At 34.0% G+C, this 27,232-nt stretch overlaps 1 protein-coding gene across 5 annotated transcripts in view; it reads right to left on the reverse strand.

Annotated features, from left to right (window-relative positions):
- Nucleotides 1-2,435: 2,435 nt before the first annotated feature.
- FAR1 (fatty acyl-CoA reductase 1) overlaps nt 2,436-27,232 on the reverse strand; it is a 108,826-nt gene continuing 84,029 nt past the window's right edge. For 3 of the 5 annotated variants that reach the window (XM_037839890.1, XM_037839886.1, XM_037839888.1), the window contains 4 exons: nt 26,748-26,919; nt 19,701-19,830; nt 6,030-6,157; nt 2,436-4,232 (listed from right to left, as the gene is read on the reverse strand). In XM_037839890.1, coding sequence (XP_037695818.1) covers nt 4,070-4,232; nt 6,030-6,157; nt 19,701-19,830; nt 26,748-26,919 — 593 coding nt within the window. In that variant the 3' untranslated portion in view covers nt 2,436-4,069. Of the gene's footprint in view, nt 4,233-6,029; nt 6,158-19,700; nt 19,831-26,269; nt 26,442-26,747; nt 26,920-27,232 lie in introns of all 5 variants that reach the window. The other 2 variants (XM_037839887.1, XM_037839889.1) reach the window with 1 other exon arrangement.

Raw genomic sequence — 27,232 nt, forward strand, 5'->3', positions numbered from 1 at the left:
CCCTGAAGATATCATGTTAAGTAAGTCCCACACAAAAGGACAGCTATTGTGTGATTCCATTTATATGAAATAACTAGAAATATGTTAATTCATAGAGACAGAAAGTAGGCTAACAGTCGACTACTAGGCTACCAGGTGCATGGGGGAGGGGAAACGGAGTTAATGCATGATCACAGAGCTTCTGTTTGGGATGATGGAAAAATTTTGGTAATGGTTGGTGGTGAGAGTAGCATAATATTGTGAATATGATTAATCCTAACCAACTGTATGCTCAGGAGTGGTTAAGATGCAAAATTTTATGTTGTATATGTTTCCACAATTAAAGAAAAAAGACGAAAAAGACTGACAATTAAGTGCAATGCACAATCCTGGACTGGATCTAAAAAAGGAAGAGGAAATGCACAAAGACATTATTGGGACCTATGAAAAAAAATGGAACACAGACTGTATGCTTTATAGAAATGTTAAATTTCTTGAGCTTGATAGCTGCACTTAAGGTAGTTACATAAGTGAATATCTTTGTTTTTAGTAAATACACATAGAAATATTAAGGGTTAATGGGAACATGGTGTACGCACCCTACTCTCAAATGTTTAGAAGACAGATAAAACAGAATGATATAACTAAAGTGGCAAAATGTTAAAAGTTGGTATGTTTGGGCATCTGGATTGGGGGTATATTGGAGTTCTCTGAATTGGTTTTGTATTCTTTTTGCAACTATCCTGTGAGTTTGAAATTATTTTCAAAAAAAAAAAAAAAAAAAAGAGCAAGAACATTTAGTACTGTCCAAGTCAGTGCTACTGATTTTAAGTCAGGGCTTAGCGTCAGCCTGGATGAGCATACTCACAGGCCATTTACACACACCCGCACTCCAGCCTGATGCTCTCTCCATTTCCCCCGCCCTCCCAAAGATTCATTTAATCTCTATTATAAATGAATGATCCCTTATACTTACCAATAGACATATAAATTACTGCAATAGCTTTCAATGTAAAGGAGAGCAGCTGGAGACACCCTGGAGCTCATCCTCTACCATTTTTAAAAAACAGAAAACCACCCCATTTTAGCTAATACATAAAAATAATACTTCAACAAAATGTATTTATCCTGCCTATATGCTTCTTCTGAAATGCTGTTTAAGAGACTTGAAATTAAATAAAATTAGGATACAAGAATTAATAAGTATACTTTAAAACGACAAGAAGTGTTAGTGAGGACTTCATTTAATCCTAAACACATTATCTCACGGATAATTTTCAGAATGCAAGAATACAATAAAAACTATAGTGGAAATATAGGGATTCATTTATTACTTTTTGGTTTACAAACAAAGGCACCCAATAATGCTTCTATGTAATTCTTATAAGAGATTATCAATTTACATTTAAAACAAACAAAAAACAAAACAAAAAATCCTGAACCAGTTCCTGCAAACACAAAAAAGTGAGAGAGAGATTTTTTCTGCCCTTTCCACAATTTACTACCCATATTCAAAGAATGTTTGTTTTTTACTATATTGAAGTCAAGAATGTATTGCTGCACTTTTCTGTGTTGAGTTTAGGACATATTAATGTAGCACAATGACCTCACAATTGACAAACGCATATGCCAGAATTATAAGGGTAAAGAATGAACAGGGCAAAAAGTCCCAAATGTTTTAGATTATAGCTTTATAAAATGAGTTAAAGGAAATATTAAGTTTATTTAATAGGCTATTCTGTTAAATAATGAAAGTTTGTGTAGAATATATATATAATCAAACATAGAACTAAAAACCACATCTGGCAAATGCCACACAGAAATTATTTCTAAAAGCTTTAAGCTTTTATTTTAAGCTTAAAGCCTAGTTAGTGAGGATTAACAATCTACAGACTCTTTATACTAGTTTTAGAACCTTAAATTCCAGAATACTACCTATTTATTTAATTTATTCATTAACTTTTGACAACAGAATTCTAAACAAACATACAAAATTAATGCAGTGGCCTCAGCACACTCCCAGTTGGCATTTCTTTAAAAGTGAGATTATAAGAGCAATGTAACAGTTCAGAAGACATACACTCACTATGCACTTCACAAGCCTGTTGAAGTTGTACCCGATTCTTTTGCAAGACACAAAGACGATTCATCTGATTCTAAGTATACTTAGCAGAAGTATAAAAAAAAACCATAGAAATGTTAGCATATTTTCAACACATTATGGAAATATATTTGGAGAGATGGAGTAATCAATGTATTCCACATCTATAGCTAATTACATGGGACACTTTAAATCAAAGCTATCATCATTTATTCCATTTTTAGACATTGTCATAGTCTCTCATACCTTATATAAGGTATGGTCCTAGACCAGAGACTTTAGTATCATTCCAAAGAATACATATATATATATATATATATATATATATATATATATATATATATATATATATATATTTACTTATTTATTTATATACATATTTCCTTTAAAATAATGCTTAAAAGTTTTACTACAGAAAATCTGGCTTCAACATGGAAGCGTTTTTCCTTTTAAGATTACACACCTGCATGGAAGAAGGTGATTTTCTTTACATTTAGTTTTTTCACAACAATAACAAAATAAACTTCTTTAATATGGCATTTAAATTGATAAAGAATTAACTTTTTGTATTGTGAAATGACTTCTTCAAATATATTCAAGACACACTGCTAATGATTTATATAGAGGACAACTTGATCAGCTTAATTAGAACAGTATTATGCTGAACAATCTGTTAAACCAAATGTATGTTAAAACAGTAAACAGAATTAACTATTAAGATTTAAAGGGAATTATAATGTATCATTAAAATATACATCAATTTTCTTGCTATTACTTCTATCCATAATGCATTTCTTTCTAAAGATAAAACTACATGCAGAAAAAAATAGATGGTATCTTTAGAAATTCAACAGTTGCTACTTTATGTGGTATGTAAATAAAGTCCTTTATTTAATTTCATACACATTGTTTTATGAATTTTTATTTTTCTTGAAGGAATTCAGCTTTCAAGATGAAAAATTAGCATGTGTTCATACACATGTGAGAACATTCTCTTAACGTTATTACTACCTGCAAATACATTCTTCCCTAATAATGCACTTTCAGTTTTCGCTGAAAAGACAGTCAAGCCTTTTTAAAGTTCTATGAATAAAATTTATAAGGAAGGAGGGCAAAGGTATGGTGAATCCCTCCTCACCTTCCCAACCAAAGTCTCAAGAAATTCTCCTGCTTGAAAACATAAACAAAACCTCACAGGATTGATCTTTATTTGACCATAATATGGACAAGAAAAATTTCTTTCTACTCTTTTTAATACTAACCATTTTTTTCAATTTGTTTTCACTTTCCTTCAAAAAAACACATAGCATATGTTTTTGTGGATTCTCAAACCCATTTAGATCCAGTAGAGTCATTAGAATAATATAACCTAATTGTGAAAGCAATTGACTGCTTATAGAAAAATGACCTGTATCATAACTTTAATCAGAAAAAGAAAAACAAGAACAAGTCTTAATGTTTGAGACCACTGAACAACTTACAAGATGATGTGAAAACCATTTGGCTGTAAGTAAAACCTACTTCAACTGTTAGAAAAAATCAAACACTGAAGAATCAATTATCTACCAACTGAGCTAGTATTCCTATCCAAATAAATGCTTTCCATTGCACTGAATATTAGAGTTAGAAGTCCAATATATGTGTTAAGGCATATTTTAATTAATATGTTCCAGAATTGCACAGTTATACTGGTCAATGTTCCTATTTACCCACTTGTACCTCCACCCCACCCCTTTCCCCAGGGATCAAAATGGTAATTCATGGTTTTGGTGGCTATTACAGATTTGAGCTGGCATACCACAGTGTGTTTGCTAGGTTTTTCTGAGCGTAAACATTAAAATATTACATAAAATGTACCATAATTTACTCCACAGTTGGATCTAAGATGGTTTAATATCTTGACAAAAAGTGAGATGACTTAAGTACATTTTACATTTTGTGCATTTAGACCACCATATGCATAGATGTTCTAATGCTAAATTCTTGTCTTCAGTATCTCATTGTGCTGGATGCTCGGAAGTATGACAGAAATTTGTAACACAGACTAACCACAAAGTACCAAATATTTCTCGCCATTTGTGATCTTGCAATAAAAATGCGCCAGATCAGGATCACAAGGATAGTATTAAAACCATAACGTATGTTCCTCAACCTGGAAAGCAAACCAAGAGTTATGTCAGACAATTTTTCTAGGAAAAAATATTGTTGGATGGCAGCTATTTAATGCTCAGTTTTTAATCGAATCATAGTTCAAATCCCTATTAATTTGAAACATTTAAAAACTATACGAGAAGTCCCTGAGTTAGAAAGTTAGCAGAATCAAATAAACCTGTCTGTGTAAACTCTGGACGGTAGTTTATCAAACAACATATAACCAATATTAACAATGAATTTCACAAAATCTTTCATCACAATATGTTTGGTAAGCAAATTTATTTATATATTACTAAGCATTCTCTGTGTGCCCAGTACTCTGTTAGGCACTGAGTAAATTGTAGGTAAAACAAATAATTTGTTTATTCTATATATCACAGCACAGACAAAATACAATAAACATATTTGACACCATTAGCTGCTTACAAGATGTCAGACAAATGAACTACTTCTCCAGTTATAGCTGAAATGATCAAAGGCGCCTTGGACAAGTCCTCATTCAAGAATGAAACATGGCACTGGAACTATAAAAGAGGACCTTCCTATTCTCAGAGTAACATGCATGTTCCCTTACTTATGTTTCAAAACACTTTTGATGGTGTTTGAAAGAAAAACAAACCTTCAAGATATACAATGTTATATAAATTCCATTAACTTCAATAATATATAAACGATAGATACAGAGAAAAAGAGCACTGAATCAGGCAGGAGCCAAAGACCAATATTCTAGTTTGCTTTCCTACTTAATACAATATGACCTAGGCAAACAAAACTTCCCTGAACCCCAGTTTCCTCATTTATTAATAAAAACAGTAGCCCCTGCAAAGCCTCAGAGAAATATAATGTGAAAGTCTTCAAAACTGTAGTAAAAACTGGATTTAAAAAAAAAAAAAACTACTAAGCAAGTAAGATTATTACTAAAATTATCTCCATCTCTGAATGATGAATTATCAGTGATTTTTTCCATTCTGTTTGCTGGCCTTTTTTTTTTTTTTTAAACAATCAGCATGTATTACTTTTATAAAGAGATTACTTTGGTAGTCTGAATTATGTACCCTGGGAAAAAAACATGTTCTTAATCCATTCCTGTGGGTGTGAACCCACTGTAAAAAAGGACCCTTAGAAGGCATAATAGTATTACAGGAGTCTCTAAGAAGGGAGAGCCATGTGGAGAATTAGAAGCTGGAAATCAACAAAAGACAGAAGAGAAAAGAGAAGACATCATCCTGTGATGGAAAAGCCAAGGAATCCCAAGGACTGCCAGAGAGCCTGAATGATACCAATCCCAGGAGGAAGCAAGCCTTCCAGCCTCTGACCATGAGACAATAAAATTCCTGTTGTTAAGCCAACCCACTAAATGGTATGTATCTTAGCGGCTGGGAAACTAAGATACTAATGAAAGGACTGTAGCTATTTTATAAGCAAAGAATGATGTATTCTTGTATTTCCTCCTGTTCCAAAGATGTAGCTGAGTACTTAATATCACATCCAATTTAAAATACATTTTTTTCCTCTTAATATCTTTAATTCTTCAGTAGTAATATAAGGGAGTATAATAGTGATTCTAAAACTCAATTCCAACTGAAATTCATGTTAAGGAATAACATAAGTTGATGAAGAAAGTAACTTTCAACAATTTTGAGCTAAATTACTACTACTAGTTCAAGTCCAAAGGCAAACTCGTTTCCTAAATACAACAGATAAGCAATAACCTTCCTTCAATAAACTCTTATTTAAAAAAACTTGTGAAATATTTCATAAGCAAGACAAGAATTCAAACCCATGTAAAACTTACTTGTTCAAATGTTTTCTAGCTGCAGGGAGGCCAGACATTTCTTCATTCAATACATATTTCTTAGTTCCCATACAGTAGTTCTCTATATATTCTGCCCAATGTAACTGCCGTACATCGATATTGAATGTCTACATTAACAAAAAATATAAATACTGGTAACTTTCCTGAGCAATTTTTAGTACAAATATAAAAATATTCTTTTAAAAATATTCTTTTTCCCCCAAATGTCAATTCCAAAAGATACAATTACAAAATGCTTAAATATTATTTTAAATATTATTTTAACTTTTAAAATCTTAATGTTAGTCCCCAAAAAAGTTCTTATTCCTATTTCACACTTTCCATTAAACAGAAACATTTGAGAAGATAATCTGAAAATCCACATCAGCATTTTTAGAGTAGTTAAATGTAAGGGGATGTCTAAATACCCAGTTCTACATATTCCTCACCACTTTATACAAGTATTAACACATTTATTTCCAGTTTCTTTCTATCTGCAGTCTCTCCTTTCCTCAGTACATCCTGCATAACACACAGATTAATGTTTCCTAAAGAGTATTTTTGACATCAAGAGAAAGGTTGTGTTATGACAGCCATCTGAGGAGTTTACATAAATGACTAGGCCATTTGATGAAAAGTAAAGATAAATCCAGAAAAGAAAGCCTTACAGAAATGCTACTTCATGGAAAATAAGAGGGCTATGCATGACTCAGTGATCATCAGCACACAAATTTATTTGTATTGGGAGTGACAGATTATTTACTAAAAGCCATCACTTATCAGAAAACAAGTTCTAGACTAAAAAAAAATTAATAAAAGCTACTATAAGTAAATCATTAAAATGCAAAAACACAGTAATACCACATTAAACTGGAATACCACATTAAACTGGAGGCCCGAGTTAACATAAGAGACATTATGAGATGATCATACATATGTGTAATGGGAGTTCCAGAGGAAGTGTGAAAGAGAACTATACAGAACCAATGTAGGAGAATATAATACCTGGAAATTTTCCAAAAATGGTGAGCTGTCAAGTCACAGACTAAAAACACATGCACACAGACATACATAGGCATATGAGAGCAAAACAGTAAAAAGCCAAACAGAAAAAATTTTAAGTCAGAAAAAAGGCCAAATAAATTACCTCCAAAGGAACAACTATAAGATTGATAGCTGACTTTCAACAGAAGCAAGGGAAGTCAAAAGACAATGAATAGATGCCTTCCAAGTGCTTAAACAATATAACTAAGCTAGAATTTTACACAAATTAAATATCTTTGGAAAATAAAGGTGAAATAAAGATAACTACTGAAGAATAAGAACTGAGACAATTTGATACCAGCAGAAGATCCACCCAAAATGATATCTGCTAAAGAGCATTGTTCAGGCATAAAGAAAACGATCCCAGATGGAAAAATGGAGATGGAAGGAGAAATAAAGGATAAAAGGGCAAATACACTGGAAAATATAAGTGAGTACCCCTAAATAGACTGGAAAAAGAACAATAGCTTGTGAATGTTTAATATGTATAGAATTAAATTCTTTGAAAACTGTAGTAGCTAAATGTTAGTCCTTGTTCTTGCACTATTTGAAAAAAGATAGAAAGGACGCTGTACTCTCTATAATCTACTAAAACAACCCCAAAATATATATTTCTCTGAAACTAATATAGACAGGTAAATATGGAATTATTAAAAAACAAAACTAAACTAAAAGAACAGAAAAAAAGAAAAGAGAACTTAAAACATGTGGAACAAATAGAAAACACTAAGTTAGATATGAATCTAAAATTATCAAGAAATTACATTTTAGATTAAATCCTCCAATTAAGGGTTAAAAATTTTCAGACTGAATTAAATAGAAAACCCAGTACTGCTTACAAGAGACATATCTGAAATATAAGGATAGAGTGAGATCACCAAAATGGCAGTGTAAGATACTCCAGGAGTGCCATTCCCCCATATAAGCTTTGAACAACTAGCAAACCTGGCAGAGCCATCTTCCTCCAAACTCTGGAAAAAGTTAAATTGCTACAGTAACTGAACAAGTGCTGAGTCAAGACAACACAGTTTTTAAAATGGTAGAAGCAGCTCAAGACATCCTTGCTGGCCCCTCTCCACCCATTCCTCAGTGTTGTGTGAAGTCAGCCTATTGTGGATCCCTGTCCCTGTTCTGGGGGAGGCAGATAACCATTACACATAGTGGTGTGTTTGTATGTCCCTGCCAGTCTAATGGGTGGCAGCCTGAAAGACTGAACCAGGAAACTCGTTTCAGGCTCATTCTCCCTGAACTTGTCCTACAGGCAAAAGCTTGTAGACAGCTAAAACAAACAAAAAAGCCAAAGCAGCTTGGGGCAAAGGATTACCTGCTTTATCATACAATGGGACACCCTGGAGGGGGAGAAAATCTATATCATAGAAAGTAAAGGGGGTGTTCAAATTCCTGTAAGGGAAATTATTCCTAAAGCCAGCAGCAAGCACAAGTCCAGAACAAATGCAGGTTTAGAAAAGACAGAGAGGGCCCTGCACTCTGCATTCACCTGAGGCTGATAGTCTCAATACAAAGGCTAAGCTCTGAAGAAAGCACAAGGCAATGCAAAGCCAATTTGTAAAGACTATGAAGGGTATCTTTTCTGCTTAGATTTGTTTGTTTTTGTTTCCTCCTGGCACTCAAGGAAATCGCTGTGGTATCACTAGCTCTATATAAACTTAAGGAACATACAGCTCAGGGACCAAATCCCACAGTTAACACTTTAAAATATTAAAAGTATAGTGTAAAACAAATGATTTCAAGACAAAGTAAAAGAATATGTATCACAAAGCAATAAGATAAAAATTTAGAAGCCATCAACAAAGAAAATCAGACTTGGGATATACTGGATACAAAGACTCAAGGAAATAAAGGAAACACAAAGGAACACAAAGGAAAACCAGTAAATGAACAGTTTGAGAAGCTCAAACTGGATACAAACTGGATACAAGCTCAAACCGGATACAAACTGGATACAAAGACTCAAGGAAATAAAGGAAACACAAAGGAACACAAAGGAAAACCAGTAAATGAACAGTTTGAGAAGCTCAATAAAAAGACAAATTTTAAAAAGGAACTAAACAGAAATTACTAGGGTTGAAGACCACAATAACTAAAAAGAGGGTTTCAACAGCAGAGGGTTTCGTGTAGAAGGAATCAGGGAACCTTAAGACAAGTCAACTGAATGGAGTCAGGCTGTGGAGCAGAAAGAAAAAAGAATGAAAAAAGGTGAACAGAGCCTATGAGACCTGAGGGACACCATCAAGTGTACCAAATATGCATTATATAGGAGTCACAGAGAAGAAAAGAGAAAGGGGCAAAAAGAATATTCAAAGAAATAATGGCAGAAAACAACCCAAATTTGAAGAAAGACATGAATATGTACATTCAAGAAGCCCAAGGAAATCCAAACAGGATAAACTCAAAGAGAACCACACCCAGACACATAGTAGTAACAGTGTCAGAAGCCAAGGCCAAGGAGAGTTCTGAAAGTGGCAAGAGAAAAGCAATATATTATGTCAAGGGAGTCTCAAAAACATTAAGCACCAATTTATCATCAGAAACCATAGAGACAAGAAGGCAGTGAGACAATATTTAAAGTGCTGAAAACCAACCAAAAATTTTATATCCCAGGAGACTGTGTTTCAAAAATGGTGGGGGGGGGGGAATTAAGACATTCCCAGATAAACAAAAGCTAAGACAGTTTGCCAACACTAGACTTGCCCTTAAAGCAATGCTAAAGGGAGTCATTCACATTGAAAGTAAAGGAGATTAGACAGTGGAATGAAGTGGCAGAAAGAAACAAAGGCCTACAATAAAAGTAACTATATGGGTAATTATAAATGCCAGTACTGTTGCAGTTTTTTAGTATGTAACTCCACTTTTTACTTCTTACAGTTTCTAAAAGGCAAATGCATGAAAAGCAATGACAAATCTATGGTTTGGACACACAATATATAAAGCTAAAATAAACCAAAAGGTAGAGGGACAAAATGATACAGGAACAGCATATATGTATACAGCTGAAGTTGGTATCAAATCACATATGCTTGTTATATATTTAATATGTTAAAATAAGCCCCATGTAACCACAAATATACGGAAAATATTCAGAGAAAAAAATACAAAGGGACTCAAAATGTACAATACAAAAAAAGTCAAGTAAATGTGAAAGCAGGCATTAATGGAATAATTGAGGAACAAAAAAGGTATAAGACTTACAAAGATCACATGGGAAAATGTCAGAAGAAAATCCTGCAGGATCAGTAGTTACTTTAATGTAAACGGATTTAAATGAAAACGGATTACACCCTCCAGTCAAAAGGGACAGATTGGCAGAATGGATAAAAAAGCATGACTCAACTATATGCCACTTACAAACGACTCACCTTTTGTAAATCACAAGTAAAATGAAAGTGGAAGGATGGAGAAAAAAAAAAAATACCATGAGAATAGTAACCAAAAAAGAGCTGGGTTAGCTATACTAAAAACAGATAGAACAGACTTTAAGTCAAAATTTGTTATGAGGGCAAAGGTTACTATATACTGATAAGGGTTCAATTCAACAAGATGACAGGACAATTGTACAGATGCACCTACTGGCACAGGACCAAATTATATGAAGTAAATATTGACAAATTGGGAGAAATAGGGAGCTCTACATTTATAGTAGAAGACTTCAATGCACCACTTTCACCAATGGATAAAGACTTGAACGATACTATAAGCTAACTAGACCTAAGAGACATATACAGAACACTTCACACAAAAGCTGGAGAATACATTTTTCTCTAGTGCACATGGATCATTCTCCAAGACAGACCATATGTTACGTCACAAACAAGTCTCAATAAATTCAAAAATATTGAATCATCCAGTGTATCTTCTCTGACTACAATGCAATAAAGCCAGAAATCAGTAACAGAGAAGGAACTGGAAAATTCACAAATATGTGGAAATTAAACAATTCACTCTTAAAACAACCAGTGGGTCAAAGAAGAAATAACAAAGAAAATTAGGACATATCTTGAGACAAATGAAAATAAACACACAACATACAAAACATATGGGATGTAGCAAAAGCAGTGTTGACAGGGAAATTTATGGACTGAACTGCTTACATTAAAAAAAAAAAAAAGAGAAAAAAGGCCCTGACAAAGAAGGCAAAATGAGATGCTTCAGGGTTCTATTCTCTCATGGAAACTTTGAACTACCAGCAAGAACTGGCAGATACATCTTTTCTAACAGCTCCAGAAACAAAGGACTGCAGTAACAGGGTGAACACTGAATCAATAAAACAGCCACTTAAAGCAGAAGAACTTTGTGACATATTGGTTGATCCTCCCCCCATCTGTCATCGGCTTGGCATGGAGATGTCCCACATAGCAAGTGCATGTCCCTGGTCCTGGTTCCAGAAGGAGCAGAGTAAACCTCATGCAAATACTGGGAGCATGCATCTCTGGCCCCATTTGTCTGATGGTGGCCTGAAGGACGTGCTGTCCCAGAACTAGCCCTGCATATAGAAGGCAGCTCACTGAGCTCTCCTATAGAATGTTGGGGTAGAGCAGTCAAGTTGTGCTGCCTGGGGAAAGGGATTGCTGGCTATAGGAGGTTCAGTGCAGCGCCCAGGACAGTGAGGAAACCATTTCCCTGGGAAGAGGGGATATCGTATACAGGTAAAAGAGGTAATCTTCAGGTCACATGCCCAAGACGAGACATGCACAGAAAAGATCAGGGAGGCTCCTACACTATGGCCTGGATCTATTCTCCAAAGTGACTGTATGGATAGGTCCTGAAGGAGAGCATTCACACAAGTCAAAATTCAAAGAAAGGAAAAGGTGCTTTCTTTTTTCTTTTTTTTTTTTTGTTACCTCCTGACCGTCAAGTAAAGCTCTGTCAGAATGCTAACTGGATACAGTCTTAAGTCTAAATGCTAGCAATAACACATTAAAATATCAAAATGTACAGGTTTCAATAAAAGATTACAAAACATACAAGAAAAAAGAAGGGATGACTCAGGAAACATTAAGATGAAAGCATTAGAAACCATCAATCAGGGGGATCAGACCTGGGAGATTCAGACAAAGACTTCTAAAAATAATTCTAAATATGCTCAAAGAGCTAAAGGAAAACTTGCACAAAAAAAAACTAAAGGAAATCAGGAAAATGATAAACATATGTAGAATATCAATACAGAAATGGAAATTATGAAAAGGAACCAGAGCTGAAGCAATAGTAACAGAAATTACTAATTCCCTAGAGGAGTTAAACAGTAGACTGGACTGGTAGAAGAAAGAATCAGTGACCTTGAAGAGAAGACAATTCAAATTATCCTTGAAGAGAAGACAATTCAAATTATCCAGAAAGAAGAAAGAATGAAGAAAAGCAAGCAGAGTTTGAGGAACCTGTGGGACACGATCGAGCATACAAATATGCTCATTGTGGGAGTCCCAGAAGGAGAAAAAATAGAGAAAAGGTGCAGAAAGAACACTGTTCAAAGAAAAAATTGCTGAAAACTTCTCAGTGACTTTACATACCCAAGATGCTCAATGAACTCCAAACTGGATAAACTTCCCAAATAGAACAACACTGAGCCATGTTATAATCAAATGGTTGAAAACAAAAGATAAAGAGAGAATTCTGAAAGCCACAAGAGAGAAAATAATGTGTTCCATACAAGGAAGCTTCAGTAAGTTAAATTCCTATTTCTCACTGAAAGCCACGGAAGCAAGAAGTGCGTGGGAAGACACATTTAAATTGCTGAAAGCAAAATATTGGCAGCAAAGAATTCTTTTAAAACATATTTGTTACAGAAGTTGTAGGTTTACAGAAATATGCAATAAAATACAGAGTTCCCATATATCACATTATTAATACCTTGCATTAGGGTAGTATATGTTATAATTCATGAAGGAACATTTTTATAGTTGTACTATTAAATATAATCCATCATTTACTGTGTTTTATAGTCCTTTTTCAAAACATTTTTATTCTAACAACACATATACAACCTAAAATTTCCCCTTTTAACCACATTCACGTATATAATTTGGTGCTGTTATTTATATTCACAGATACCAACACCACCATCCATTACCAAAACTACAATCAAACCAAAACAGAAACTTGGTACAATTTAAGCATTAACTCCCCATTCCCTACACTAACCCAGTCCCTGGTAACTATATTCTACATTCTGACACTATGAGTTGGCTTATTGTAATAATTTCTTATCAGTGAGATCATATACAAATTTGTCCTTTTGTGTCCAGCTTATTTAATTCAACATGATGTCTTCAAGGTTAATCCATGTTGTCGCATGTATCAGAATTTCATTCCTTTTAAATGCTGAATAATATTCCATTGTAGTATAATAGCACATTTTGTTTCTACGTTCATTGGTTGATGGATACTTGGGTTGCTTCCATCTTTTAGCAATTGTGAATAATGGTGTTATGAACATCAATGTAAAAATATCTGTATGAGTCCCAGCTTTCAATTTTTTGGGGTATATACCTAGTAGTGAGACTCAGATCATACGGCAATTCTATGCTTAGCTTTCTGAGGAACTGCCAAACTGTCTTCCACAATGGCTGCACCATTTTACATTCCCACCAACAATGAACGAATATTCCTATTTCTCTACATCCTCTCCAATGCTTGTTAATTTTGTTTTCTAACAGTAGCCATACTAGTGAATGTGAAATGGTATCACATTGTGTTTCTAATTTGCATTTCCCTAATAGCTAATGATATTGAGCATCTTCTCATGTGCTTTTTAGGCATTTGTATATCTTCTTTGGAGAAATGTCTACTCAAGTCTTTTGCCCATTATTTAATTAGGTTTGTTTTACTATTGTTGAAGAGTTCTTTATATATTCTGGATATTAAACCATGATCAGATATGCGGTTTCAAAATATTTTCTCCCATTGAATAGGCTGTTTTTTCATTTTCATGATAGAGTTCTTTGAGGTACAAAATTTTAATTTTGATGTGGTCCCATTTATCTATTTTTTCTTTTGTTGCTTGTGCTTTGGGTATATACTCCAAGAAACCATCCAAAAAAGAACTCTTCATCCAGCAAAACTGTCTTTCAAAAATGAGGGAGGAATTAAGACACTCTCAAATAAACAAAAGTTAAGGGACTCTGATACCACCAGACCACCAAGCCCTACAAGAAAAGGTAAAAGGAGTTCTGCAGGTTGAAGGGAAAGGTCACTGCATAATTGGCAAAAGTCACATGAAAAATAAAGATCTCTCGTAAAGACACTGACTTGGACTTGGGGTAAATATAGATACCAATAATATTGTATTTTTAATTTATGTAATGATAAATCAATGTTTTGGGGCTGATAAAGTATAACTACATAATTCTTAATAAGAAATACACAAATGGGGTTGGGGGATAGACAGATATAAGAACATAGTTTGTGTATTGCTGTTAAGGTTGCTAACTTGGCATCAAAGCAAACGACACAGTTATAGATTTAAGATGTTAAATTTAAGCCTCATGGTAACCACAAAGAAAATATCAGAGATTATGAAAACTCATAAATACAGAAAGTAGACCACAGGTTGTGCTATGGGTAGGAGGCAGAAGAAATGGGGAATTAATGTAAAATGAGTGTAGGGTTTCTGTTTGGGGAAAAGGGAAAGTTAATAGTAATGGAGGTTGGTGAGAGTACTCCGACATTGTGAATGGGATTAATTCCACTGAAGGGTATGCTTGGGAGGGGTTGGGATGGGAAGATTTATGTTGTACACGTTTCTACAATTAAGCAAAAAAAGAAGAAGAAACTAAAGAGATAATGAAAATTACATGCAATATATGATACTGGATGGAATCTAAGAATATAGGAGAAACAGTTCAAAAGGATATTATTGGGCCATAAGAAAAAAGTGGAATATAGAATGTAAGCTTTATAACAATGTTAAATTTTTTAATGTCATTACTGTACTTGAGGTGATTACATAAATGAATATCCTTGTTCATAGGAAATATATATGGAAATATTTTGTGTTCAAGGAGTATGATGTATACAGCCTGCTCTCAAATGTTCAGAAAATAGATACATAGATGGATAGACCGACAGATGATTAAAAGAATGATACATCAAAAGAAGCAAAATATTAAAATTGGTGGATCTGGGGAGTAGGGGTATGTTGTAATTCTCTGTATGGGGTTTGTATGATTTTTGCAACTCTCCTATAATTTTGAAATTACTTCAAAATAAAAAATGTAAAAAAAAAGACTTAAAATCAGAGATCTAACTTCACAACAGGAGGATCTAGAAAAAGAAGAGCAAACTGAAACAAAAGTGAGCAGAAGGAAGGAAGTAACAAAGATTAGAGCAGTGGTCAATGAAATGGAGAATAAAAACAGTAGAGACAATCAATAAAACCAAAAGTTAGTTATTGGAAGACATGAATAAAATTGGAAGTGAAAGGAGGAACATCACCACTGAACTCAGAGAAATAAAATGGATTATAACAGGATACTATGGACAACTACAAGTCAGAATACCTAGATGAAATGGACAAATACCTAAAAACACACAACCTACCTACATTAAGAAGAAACAGAAGATCTCAACAGACAAATAACAAGTAGACAGATTCAGTGATTAAAAACCTCCCAACAAAGAAAAGCCCAGGACCAGAAGTCTTCACCAAATATTCCAGAAGAATTAACAACAATACTGCTAAAAAATTAAAGAAAAAGGAAAACATGTCATAACTCATTTTAAGAAGCTAATATCACCATAACACCAAAGCCAAATAAAGATATCAAAAGAGAGAAAATTACAGTTCCAAAATGCAAAAATCTTCACGAAAATACTAGGAAACCAAATACAAGAGCACATTCAAGGAATTATATACCATGATCTAGTGGGATTAATCCCAGGTTGGAAAGGGTGGTTCAGCTTAAAAAAAGTCAATCAATGTAAAAACACCAGATTAAACAAAGGAAAAAAACTCATATGACCATCTTAATCAATGAAGGAAAGGCAAAATTCAGCACCCCTTCTTGATCAACCCACTTAGAAAACTAGGAATAGAAGGAACTTCCTCAACATGAATAAGGGCATATACGAAAAATCCACAGCTAACATCATAATCAGTGGTGAAAGACTGATGAAAGCTTTCCCTCTAAGATCAGAAACAAGATAAGCATGCCCACTGTTAGTTACCACTATTAGTCAACATTGTACCATAAGTTGCAGCTACAGCAATTAGGCAAGAAAAAGAAACAAAAAGCACCCAAATTGGGAAGAAAAAAGTAAAACTATCCCTATTTGCAGATGACATGATCCTATATACACAAAATCCAAAAAAAAAAAAAAAAAAAACAAACCAACAAAGCTACTAGAGCTAATAAATGAATTCAGCAAAGTAGCAGAGTATAAGATTAACATGCAAAAGCAGTTTTTCTGTACACTAGTAATGAACAATTTGAAAAAGAAATCAAGAAACAGTTCCATTTACAACAGCAATCAAAGAACCAAATATCTAGGAATAAATTTAACCAAGGTTTTATACACAGACAACTACAAAACATTGCTGAAAGAAATAAAAGAAGACCTAAATAAATGAAAGGACATTTCATGTTCACAAGTTGGAAGATTAAATATTGCTAAGATGTCTAATTCTACTAAAGCAATTTACAGATTCAACACGGTCCCAATCAAAATTCCAACAGCCTTCTTTGCAGAAATGGAAAAGCCAATCATCAGATTTATATGGAAGGATAAGGGAATGAAATAGCCAAAGCCATCTTGAAAAGGCTGAATGTAGTCGGTGGACTCACACTTCCCAATTTTAAAACTTATTACAAAGCTACAGTAATCAAAACAGCATGGTACTGGCGTAACAAACCAATGGAATCAAGCTGAGAGTTCAGAAATAAACACTCACATCTATGGCGAACTGATTTTTGACAAGGGTGCCAGATCCACTGAATGGTGTAAAAATAGTTTCTTTAACAAATAGTACTGGGAAAACTGGATAGCCATATGCAAAAGATGAAGGTGGACTCTTACCTCATACCATATACAAAAATTAACTTAAAGTGGATAAAATACCTAAATAAAAGAATCAAAACTATAAAACTACTAGAAGAAAACAGAGGAAAGCATCTTTGGGCATGAAGAATGTTCACAGGAGAATTATTCCTAATAGTCAAAAACTGGAAATAATTCAAATATCTATCAACAGTAGAACTGTCAAACTGTATCTTCATATAAAGGACTATATTAACAAATGAAAGTCAATGATTCAGCTATTCATAGCATGGATAATACAATGAACATAATATTAAATGGAAGAAATCAGACAAAAATGTTGTACGATGCCATTTGTATAAATGCAAAAAATGTGTAAAAACCAATTTACTGTTAGAATTAAAGACAGCTATTACCTTTGGGGAGGAGAGAAGAGGGAGTGATTAAGAGTTGGCATGAGGGGGTACTTCTGGGGTAATGTTCTATTTCTTCACCTGGGTGCTCACTTTCTAATAATTCATTAAACAGTGTGCTGTTCATTGTGAGGGGGAAAAAAAAGGAAGGAAGGAATCAGCAGAAGAAGCCACAAATCTTTTAACCTGAGAGTATCGGCATGACCCTGGTGACCTAAACTTCTGCTTAGAAGGCTGAAGGCAATGAGCAAGACTCACCTAGGGCCCCAGAAGTTAAAAATTCTTAAATAATACTCCTGCAAAATCAAAAGACACCAAAAGGCTATACCTATCAAAGCAAGGGTGAAAAATAAGCAAACCCACCCAATGGAAGTGGGCAAAGAAACAGCCCCATCAGATGATTTGTTCATGGAGAATCAATAGAATGGACTATATCTGTGTTGTCCAATTTAGTAGCCACTTATTCCTCTTGAAATGTGGCTACTCCAAATTGAGATGTGTTATCTAGTATAAAATGCACACCGGATTTCTAAGACTCAGTATGAAATAGAATGTAAAATTTCCTCTAAAAAATTTCTAAAATTTTTATTTCATGCTTTAAAAACGATAATATTCTGGACATATTGGGTTAAATGAAACATTAAAATTTTAAAAAAAGAGAAGTGGGAAGAGGAAGAAAGCTAGGACTAGGAGCATGGGAAAAATCTTTTTTAAAAACTATAATTATGACCCAGCCCTAGTCTATTAATTAAGGTTTGCATTCATCTGACTTATGCTCAAAACCTAATCAGATATATTAAAGTGGTCCTGGCTTTTAATACCACTAGACTATTGGCAGAAGCAAAGGCAAATCCTAATTGGTAAATACAATTTCAATCTAGGCCTCAAAAAAATCCTCAAGAAATTTCAAGGAACATGAACTCATAGTAAAACAAACAAACAAAAACACAAAAAACAAGGTGCCATGAATACCTAACATAACACACAGCAGAATCAAATGCTGCAAAGTCTTTAGAAACTTGAATTATCAGAAACAAATTTAAAATACTGTCAAATGTTCCAAAAAATAAAATTCTAGAGAAGGTTTTCAAAAAACTTGATGACTGATGAAAATTAAATAGAATTTCTAAAACTGAAAAGATATCTGAAACCCTAAATTCAATTCAGTGGTTTATTCAAAGCTGTTAGACTAGCCCATAGAACTTGAAGGCAAACCCAAGCAGGATAAATTACACCCAGACACATTCATAGTGAATTACAAAACACCAATCATAAGAGATAAACTGAAAAGGAGCCAGGAATAATAGATCACCTAAAACAGCAAATTAGACTGACTTTTCAATAGCAACAATGTAAGACAGAATACAAAAAGCAAGTTATTTTTAATGCACTGAAGTCACATTACAAAAACAAGGGTGGAATAAAGACGACATACCAGATCATCAAAAGTTGAGAGTTCATTACTAATAGACCTTCTACTAAACCATAGTAAATATTTCAGGCAGAAAGAAAGTGATCCTAAAGAGAAGATCTGAGATGCAAGAAGGAATGGTGAACAAATACACTGGTAAATATGTAGGTAAATATAAATAAAAACTGAACAAACAAAATAATAACTTTTAATTATAGGGTTTAAATAAAAACTAAAGTAATGGACAACCATATAAGCTAGTAGGGGTAGTAACTCATAGACAAAACACTTTAACATCCTAAATATCTTTAAGAAAGAGGCAATGGAATTTGCTTAACTTTAGACTTTGCTTGGTATGCATGTTAAAATATCTAAGGTAATCTCAAAAAGAACACAAAGTTTAAGTTCCAAACTGGCAAAGGGATAAATATGGAATTACAGAAAGTAAAACATATGAAAATTTTTAGAGGTTTTTCTTAAAAATCAGAAAAAAAACCAAAATATTTGGGGGCAAATGCATAAAGAAATCAAAGTTCTCTTTGAACCCAATATTACAAGGAAAAAGAGAATCAACATTTCAGTCAAACCTGAAAATACTCTTGCCACTCTCAAATACTTGTACTGCAAATCCTAAGATAAAGCAATTTTAAATAACCAATATTTATGATTGAAGCTTTAATGAACAGACTATATAGATTATTGATTTTCTTGTTGCATAACAGTTACGGAAAACATTCAATTATTTCTCAGGTTGATAATGGTTCTCTAATTAGTATGCCATTTATTTTATAATATAAAACAGAAAATACTTGCCTTTTTATCTTCAGGGTTTAATTGATTCATTAACATATTGACATTATCAGTATTCCAAACCCAAGAATTACTTGTGAAATATTCAAGGAACACCATAGCTTTGTGAAGACGAGTTATTGTCTTCATCATCCTGTATTATAAGAAGAATTGACAGATTCTTATTTTGCATAGATTAGAAAAATTCCTACCACCACCCGTGGTACCAGTTTTCCCCAACATAGACATTAACATTAAAATTATAATGCATAATTCAGTAAGTGTACCAAAACAGCAAAGAATAAGAATATTTCTGTATCTTGGAATAATCTTTTATAAATCCAAAGGGAAATTTAAAAATAGTGAAGCAGCAGCTAATGAATTTAAAACTGACTCAATAGAATTCTGCTGATATATAAAATTAATTCTCAAAGGAAATTCAATACTTTAGGGTCAAATTTCCTACAGAGACTACTACTAGGCAAATAAATTCAATTACTATTCCTATTTTGTTGTTGCTGTTCCTTAACATTTTAGATTAGCTGCATTTACTAAACTATTCTGTGAATTCCTAACATATTGTGTTATATTATAATCTCAACTCTTTAGCATCACTGAAACAAAGTATACAGAAATATTCATTTGCCATTTAGTCAACTCTAAAAACAACAATTTTCTCTTTAACACTGATTGGCGCCACTCTTGATCATATGGATGTGCTGTGAAATCAATGACTCATGCTGAAAACTTTCTGAAAGAGATATTCAAATATTCATTACCCCATACCTGCCAATATCTATCCTTATAGAAATAAGGGAATTTGAAACTTTCCTGTTTCTTTTTAAAGGACGGGGGCCTTAATCTTTAAATTTGTCATTTTATTTATCACAGCTCATTGAACGTCATTGATATCATAACACTAACCCAAGTGATAACATCTATACAATGTAATAATTACCTATTTTAAGTAGGGAAAGGGTAGAACTTTTTGAAACAAAATATACACCAAAAAAAACCCAAATTCTGATAAACAAAAAAGTAATTTGTACAGAAATGATTAAAAAGAATTCATTATTCCCACAACAAGGATTGGCATTACATTTAATTTAGCAACTCCCCAAATTAGGTAGGAACATTAGAAATGGAAGGAAAAATCATAATAATGGGAACACCAGCAAAGCAATTCCAGTGACACATTCAACACATTTAGGAAAGAAACCCTGCACCCAGATACAGAGAAAAATGAGGCAATGCGGACTATGTAAAGAAAAACAGTAGTTCATGCAATAAAGGAATTCTAAAATAAAACCCCCATTAAAAATAAAAAGAATTATTGAGCTTCAAAAGATGTATTTGGACAGGCCTTTATTATGAACTGTAATCATTCATATAGAAAGTACTTGGGAAAATAAGACATGCCACTTTTGGAAAGGGAGAAATCAGAATAATTTTCTTCTAAAAATAAAAAGATATAACAGATTTGTAACTAAATCCATATATTCTACCACAGACAGTATAGTATAGTATACATCAATCATACACACACACATACGGTCAATGTGCTTTTACAACATATATTTTATTTTAAAAAGCTTCCCTTCCTAACTCCTTTTTGACTGACAGGTCTCATCTAGTCTTATCTTCAGATTCATTCAAGTGACAGAATTATCCTAAAATCAATCACTGATTCAGTTACTCAAAAATAATTACAATAAAAAATTGAGTGTGGGGGAGACTTAAAAGCTAAATATATGTGTAAAATTTATAAAAATATTTATCAGGGAACAAAAGTACTGCACTGAATACTATGAGGGATAAGAAGAAACTTCAAATTTTGTGCCATACTCTATGATCAAGCACGCCGTAAGAGCAGACACTTGGGACTACAGTACCATGCATGTTCTGAGTATTTAATTATTCTTTATTATGGCGATCTTCAAAATAGATTCAATCACAATCCTCTACAGTGGGGCAAGATCTGAATGATTTTCTAGTCCACGGTTTCTCAATTTTGGAATACAGACATTTTGGGCCAGATAATTCTTTGTTGTGGGGGCTGTCCTACACAGGTAAGATGCTTGGAACCCTCCCTAGTTGTGATAACCAACATATGTCTCCAAATATTGTCAAATGTCCCCTGGGGAGCAAAATCATCCACAGTGGAGAACCACACAGATGAAAAATATCTAAATCAAAGAAGTTAAGCTAGAGAGAGTTAAACTAAATAGTCAAAAAACAGGACAGTGGAGCCATTTTTTTTTTAAAGATGTTGTTTTAAACAGAGAGGAAATGTCTACAATATTTCAAGTGCTAGAGTGAATAATTTATACTGCTTCTACATGTAATATCATGCATCCTAGTCCCCAATGACCATTAATCAGGAATCCATATTATGTTTTTCTGAGTTGTACTTTTTATAAATATATTAAGAAATACAGTGAGTTTTTATATTAAGGCCCCTGATATATGGTATAAATGCCCAGTGCCTGGCTCAGTAAAGAGCTAAACAAATTAAATAAGTTAAGTTTTAAAACTCTGTACCTATCATTTATAAGATTGTCTAAATAAAAAACCTTATGTCTCCTCTTGCTTTTACACTGTAAGTGCCCAGAGGTCAAGGATCATTCCTGTTTGATACTTAGAAAACCCCAGGTAGGACAAACCTGAGGTAAGGAGATTCCTTACTTGATGTTTCTATTTGTAACAGATTTTAATTTTCAAAGATGGCTACAATATCTTCCATCCTACATGCTCATCTACAATGTCTTCCCATAAAGAGGTGAAAGCTATCTAAAACCAACAAAAGAAGGTGGAAGTGACTACTTGATTTCTGAGCCTAGGTCAGAAAAGATGATGGAACTTTCTGTCTTGCTCACTGGAATACTCACCCTTGAAGCCTTCAGTCACCATGCATGCTGTCCAACTCCCTGAGGCTGGCATGCTTTGACAAAGCCCAAATTACTCCATGCGGAGCAATTACATGGAGAGTGTCTGTGACTACCTGGAGAAAGACACCCAGCCACCCCAGTTTCTCTGTATCCTTCCTTCACTTTAACCCTCCCTCCATGGTGTTCCTGCTCTAGTCCCCGTCTATCTCCAACCACCTGAAAGACCTCAAGCCAGAAGCACCCAGCCAAGCCTTTCTAGAATTTCTGACCACAGAAACTGTGAGACATAAATAAAACAACTGTCCCTTTAAGCAACTAAATTTGAGGTGATTTATTATGCAACACAGATTACAATAACTGATCTTAATACTGGGGGAGGGGGAATATCACTATAATAAAAACCGAAAACATGTACTGACCTCAGGATCAGGTGGTAGAATCTAGAAGGGCCTTGAGAATGTTAGAGAAACCAAAAGAACCACAAAAAGAATGTTCATGGAAGCCTAAAGGGCTTTGAGAATGTTCTTGAGGAAGGCTTAAAGGAAAGCAAGGAAAATACTGTTGGAAGCTGAAAAATCTTTCTTTTGACTGAAAATTTACTAAAACTGTCACCTGTGGTAATATGGAAGTTAAAAAACTGTGCCTAATAAACTTGATGATCTAGCCAATAACATTTCCAGGCAGTGACGAAGATGCTGCCTGGCTTCACTTAGCAAAATGAGAGAGTAGTAAGACAATCTTAAAAACTGAACTATTTAGTTTGAGTGGAATTTGGAGGAAATGTAAAATGCCAGCCAAGAATGCTTTAATTAAGAAATGATTTGTAAGCATATATCCAAATCCAGGGAGGGCTGTAAGATCCTTTGTTAAGACTTCAGAAAGATCTAAGGTAATGCCTCATAGAACCTTTTAGACAGACAAAAGGCTCTTTTCCGATCTTAAGCACATGTTTCATAGAAACCCTATTGTTTATGACACAGAATCTGAATCCTAAGTGTTGTCTCTCAGTAACCTCATAGGAGACTCAAGATAAGAGAAGGGAATGCATCAGAGAGATCTGTGGGTATGTCTTTGATCTAATGGAGAATTGTTTTAAAATGGATAGATAGGAAACCCATACAATTTTTAAAGGAATGTCAGTTTGCATTTAAAGAAACAGAGACGGTATGAAATGAAAAGAGGCCTCTGGACCAGGGCCTGTGGGCTAAATCCATCCCACCACCTATTTTCAAAAGATAAATTTTATTGGATCATAGTCATGCCCATTTATTTACTTACTGTCTATAGTTGCTTTCACACCATGACAGCTGAGTAGTTGTAACAGAAACCATAAGGCCAACAAAGCCTAAAATATTTTTTGTGGCCCTTTATTGAAATAGCTTGCCAACCTCTGCTCTGGACTCAAACTTTTTTGGGCAGGAAGCAAGCTAAGAAAGCTACTCACTTGCAAATATAGGCAATTTCTTATGGAAAAGGAAGGATGACTCAGAGGGTAGAGCCAAAGACCCCAAAAGGCAGAGCCAAGAGCTCAGAAAACAGAACCAAGAGCTTTGGAGAACTTCCAGAGAGTAAACTGAGCTGTAAATCAAGGAACCATCAATGTGTACCTGGCTGGATTTCAGAATTGTTACAGACTAGTGACTAGTTTATCTTCCTTTTTTTTTTTTTTTTTTTTTGAACAAGATTGTCTAAAGTCATTATCCTACACTTACCTCACCACTGATTGTATGTTGGGTATATAGACAACAGATTACTTGTCTCTAAAATTCACAGGTTTTCAGATTAATACTCAAAGAACTATACTTCTAAAGAGCCTCATCTACAGCTGGACCAGACTTAGATGACAAAATCCTATACCTTAAGCTGATGCCACAGAAGTCTTGGAAAAAAGAAGTGAGTTTATTTTCCATGTGAAAGGAATTGTTGTGGCCAGAGGGCTGAGTATAGCAGTCTGCACTTTCCAAAAATGGCTGCAACAATATCTTCTATCTCACTTGCTCATTTATGACAGGACGTCAACCATTCTCTAGAGAGAGCAGGGTCTACATTCCCTTTCCTTGAATCTGGGCAGGCTTGTGACTAAAAGATGAAGTAGAAGTGATGCTATATGACTTCCATAACTAGGCAAAAAAGGCAATATAGCTTCTGCCTTGCTTGCTGAAATAATTCCCCGTGATGCCTTCAGCCACTATGAAAACAGTCCATTCCCTTAAAGCTGCCACACTACATGCAAACAAACTATATGGAGAGATCTTTAGATTACATGAAGAGACGGTGATACCAGGTCAGGTGTCCACCACCACTCCCCTATCCTTTTAGCTCCAGATCCCATCTGATCACAACTACATAAAAGACACCAAGCTAGAACTTCCCAGCCAAGCCCTTCCTGAATTCCTGACCTGGACAGAAATAATAAATTGAAAGAAATAATAAAATAACTGTTGCTATTTTAAGCCACTAAGCTTGAGATGATTTGTTATGCAGCAACATCTACTCTGAAACATTTGTGAACTTTGGCTATTCACTCATTTTTTAAGTTTATTAAACGTCCTTTCTCTGTGTAAGACACTGTGATTTATTTAACCTGTTTTACTTTCTTGACCCAGTTTTTTACTTTTCTGCCCTAAAATGTAACAACCTTATTAATATCAAGAAAACATGCACTGTCATCATTTATAAATTTAAGTCTGCTTTCTAGCCAGGAAAAAATGCCATGAATGACAAATACTACATTTTGCAGATCAGTCCAGAAAACCTTTAAAATAATTTTGATATATTTTGTATCTTTTTCTCCATTAAATATTTCTTTACCAATTCTAAAGCTGTTCAAATCAACAATATCACATATTTCAATATTTAACACATAGGGTTAGGGGCATCATGTACAACCAAATCCACAAAAATCCCTACAAGTAACTCAGATCCTGATACACTATAACTGGCAGATACCTCACTTTTATTTTTGAGCAGTTGATGGAAGTACTGGGATCAGCATCTTCTTTATACATAAATACTCAAATCCTGAACTCTCCAATCAAAGGCTCCACTGTAATGCCAATGTAGTTAAACAAAATAAATATTTTCATAGTACATTTCACTGTAATTATGTGGTAAAGACAGAAGGGGGGCTTTAAATTTGTGGGACACCAATAAAAAATGAAGAAAGGCTAAAACAACTATAAGAAAACAGAATGTTTTCCATTTGTTATTAATTTTTTTTAACTATATCATTCCCAACTTGAAAAATTAGTCATTAACTGTAATTACCATATTATAAGCTGAATGGGCTGCTGAGATATTTCAAGGAATTAGTTGTCTAGAAGCATCCAATATTTTCATATAAAACTGCACCATCCACTTAAAGGAAAACCTTTTACCCTTAATCCCCTATACAAACTCACCCTTAGGTTTTTAAAGGGGAAGAGGAGAAGGGCTCTATTTCAGCTTATAATAACAATGACAACCTTGATGTTGGACATTTCCTATATTATGGGATTCTGGAGGAACAATGGCCCAATAAAATGAGATCTAGTTGCCTCCCCAAATATCCCCAATTCCTAAGAAATGTCCTGGCATCCTGATTGTGATTGTGATTAATTAGGTTAGTAATTCTAAAGGTAAAGCTCATGCTAGCGACTTTTTGTCTCTCCAGCAAGCTTCCACCACCTTACCAACACATAGTGTATTTACTGCTATTCTTCTTACCACGGTTTCTGACCTGTCAACCTGAGTGCCAGATCGAGCAATAATGCAGGTACTGTATGTCTGACACCCTTCCAATAATGAAGCAATAGGTTGTTGGAATACAACTTAATATTGGGGCGCCTGAATACTTGGTTTAAAGGATTCATCTTGAAGAAATGATTTAGATAATATCCTGCAGGAAAAATAAGCGTCAAAGCATTTTGAATATTATTTGTTATTCAGAAAAATATCCTAAGTTAGACCTAGAATTCAAGACATGACAATAATTTATCATCCAAACTTTAGAACAAATTAGTGACTTACAAGACTACCTTTTCTTTTCTGACAAAGTCTTAAATTCAAAGTCTTCTCGTTCACAAAAGGCCATTAAGCCTTATAAGCATAAACAAATACAAAGTTAATTAATATGCATTTTAGTTGTAAGCATGGATTGTTCAACAGTCAGAGGAACAGATAAGACAGAGCTAGTCACCATTACCTTGGGCTTCTTCCAGTCATCCTGAGGTAGATATCATACAGGAATGCTGGGGCCTTATGGCTTACAGCAATCCAGTAATGATATAAAAGGTGATTGGAGGTTAGATTTACATTGGGCCGTCTGAAGGCCTGTTCGAGAGGATTCCTCTTGAAAGTGGAAATTACATGGTATTCTGAAGAAGAAAAGTTGTGTAACAGCTTTGATAATAACCATGTAATCAAGTTTTGAAAAAAAAAATCATGTTTTTACAATGCAGAATATTTTACCAAAGATGTCAGAGTTCACTCATTGAAAAAACAAACTTTTCTACTCTCTATAGTAGCTAAGAGGATATGGGTATTAAACTGCTGAACTCAAGTGGTTTTAGAACTACCACTATTTATGAATTTTAATTAGGTGAATGAATTTTTGCTAAAATTGACTCTTAAAATCCTTTTAATGTTTTACCTATGTCAGTTTACAATGTCACTTTCTATATTTCACCT

Source organism: Choloepus didactylus, chromosome 6 (genome assembly GCF_015220235.1).
Source record: "Choloepus didactylus isolate mChoDid1 chromosome 6, mChoDid1.pri, whole genome shotgun sequence".
NCBI lineage: Eukaryota > Metazoa > Chordata > Mammalia > Pilosa > Megalonychidae > Choloepus > Choloepus didactylus.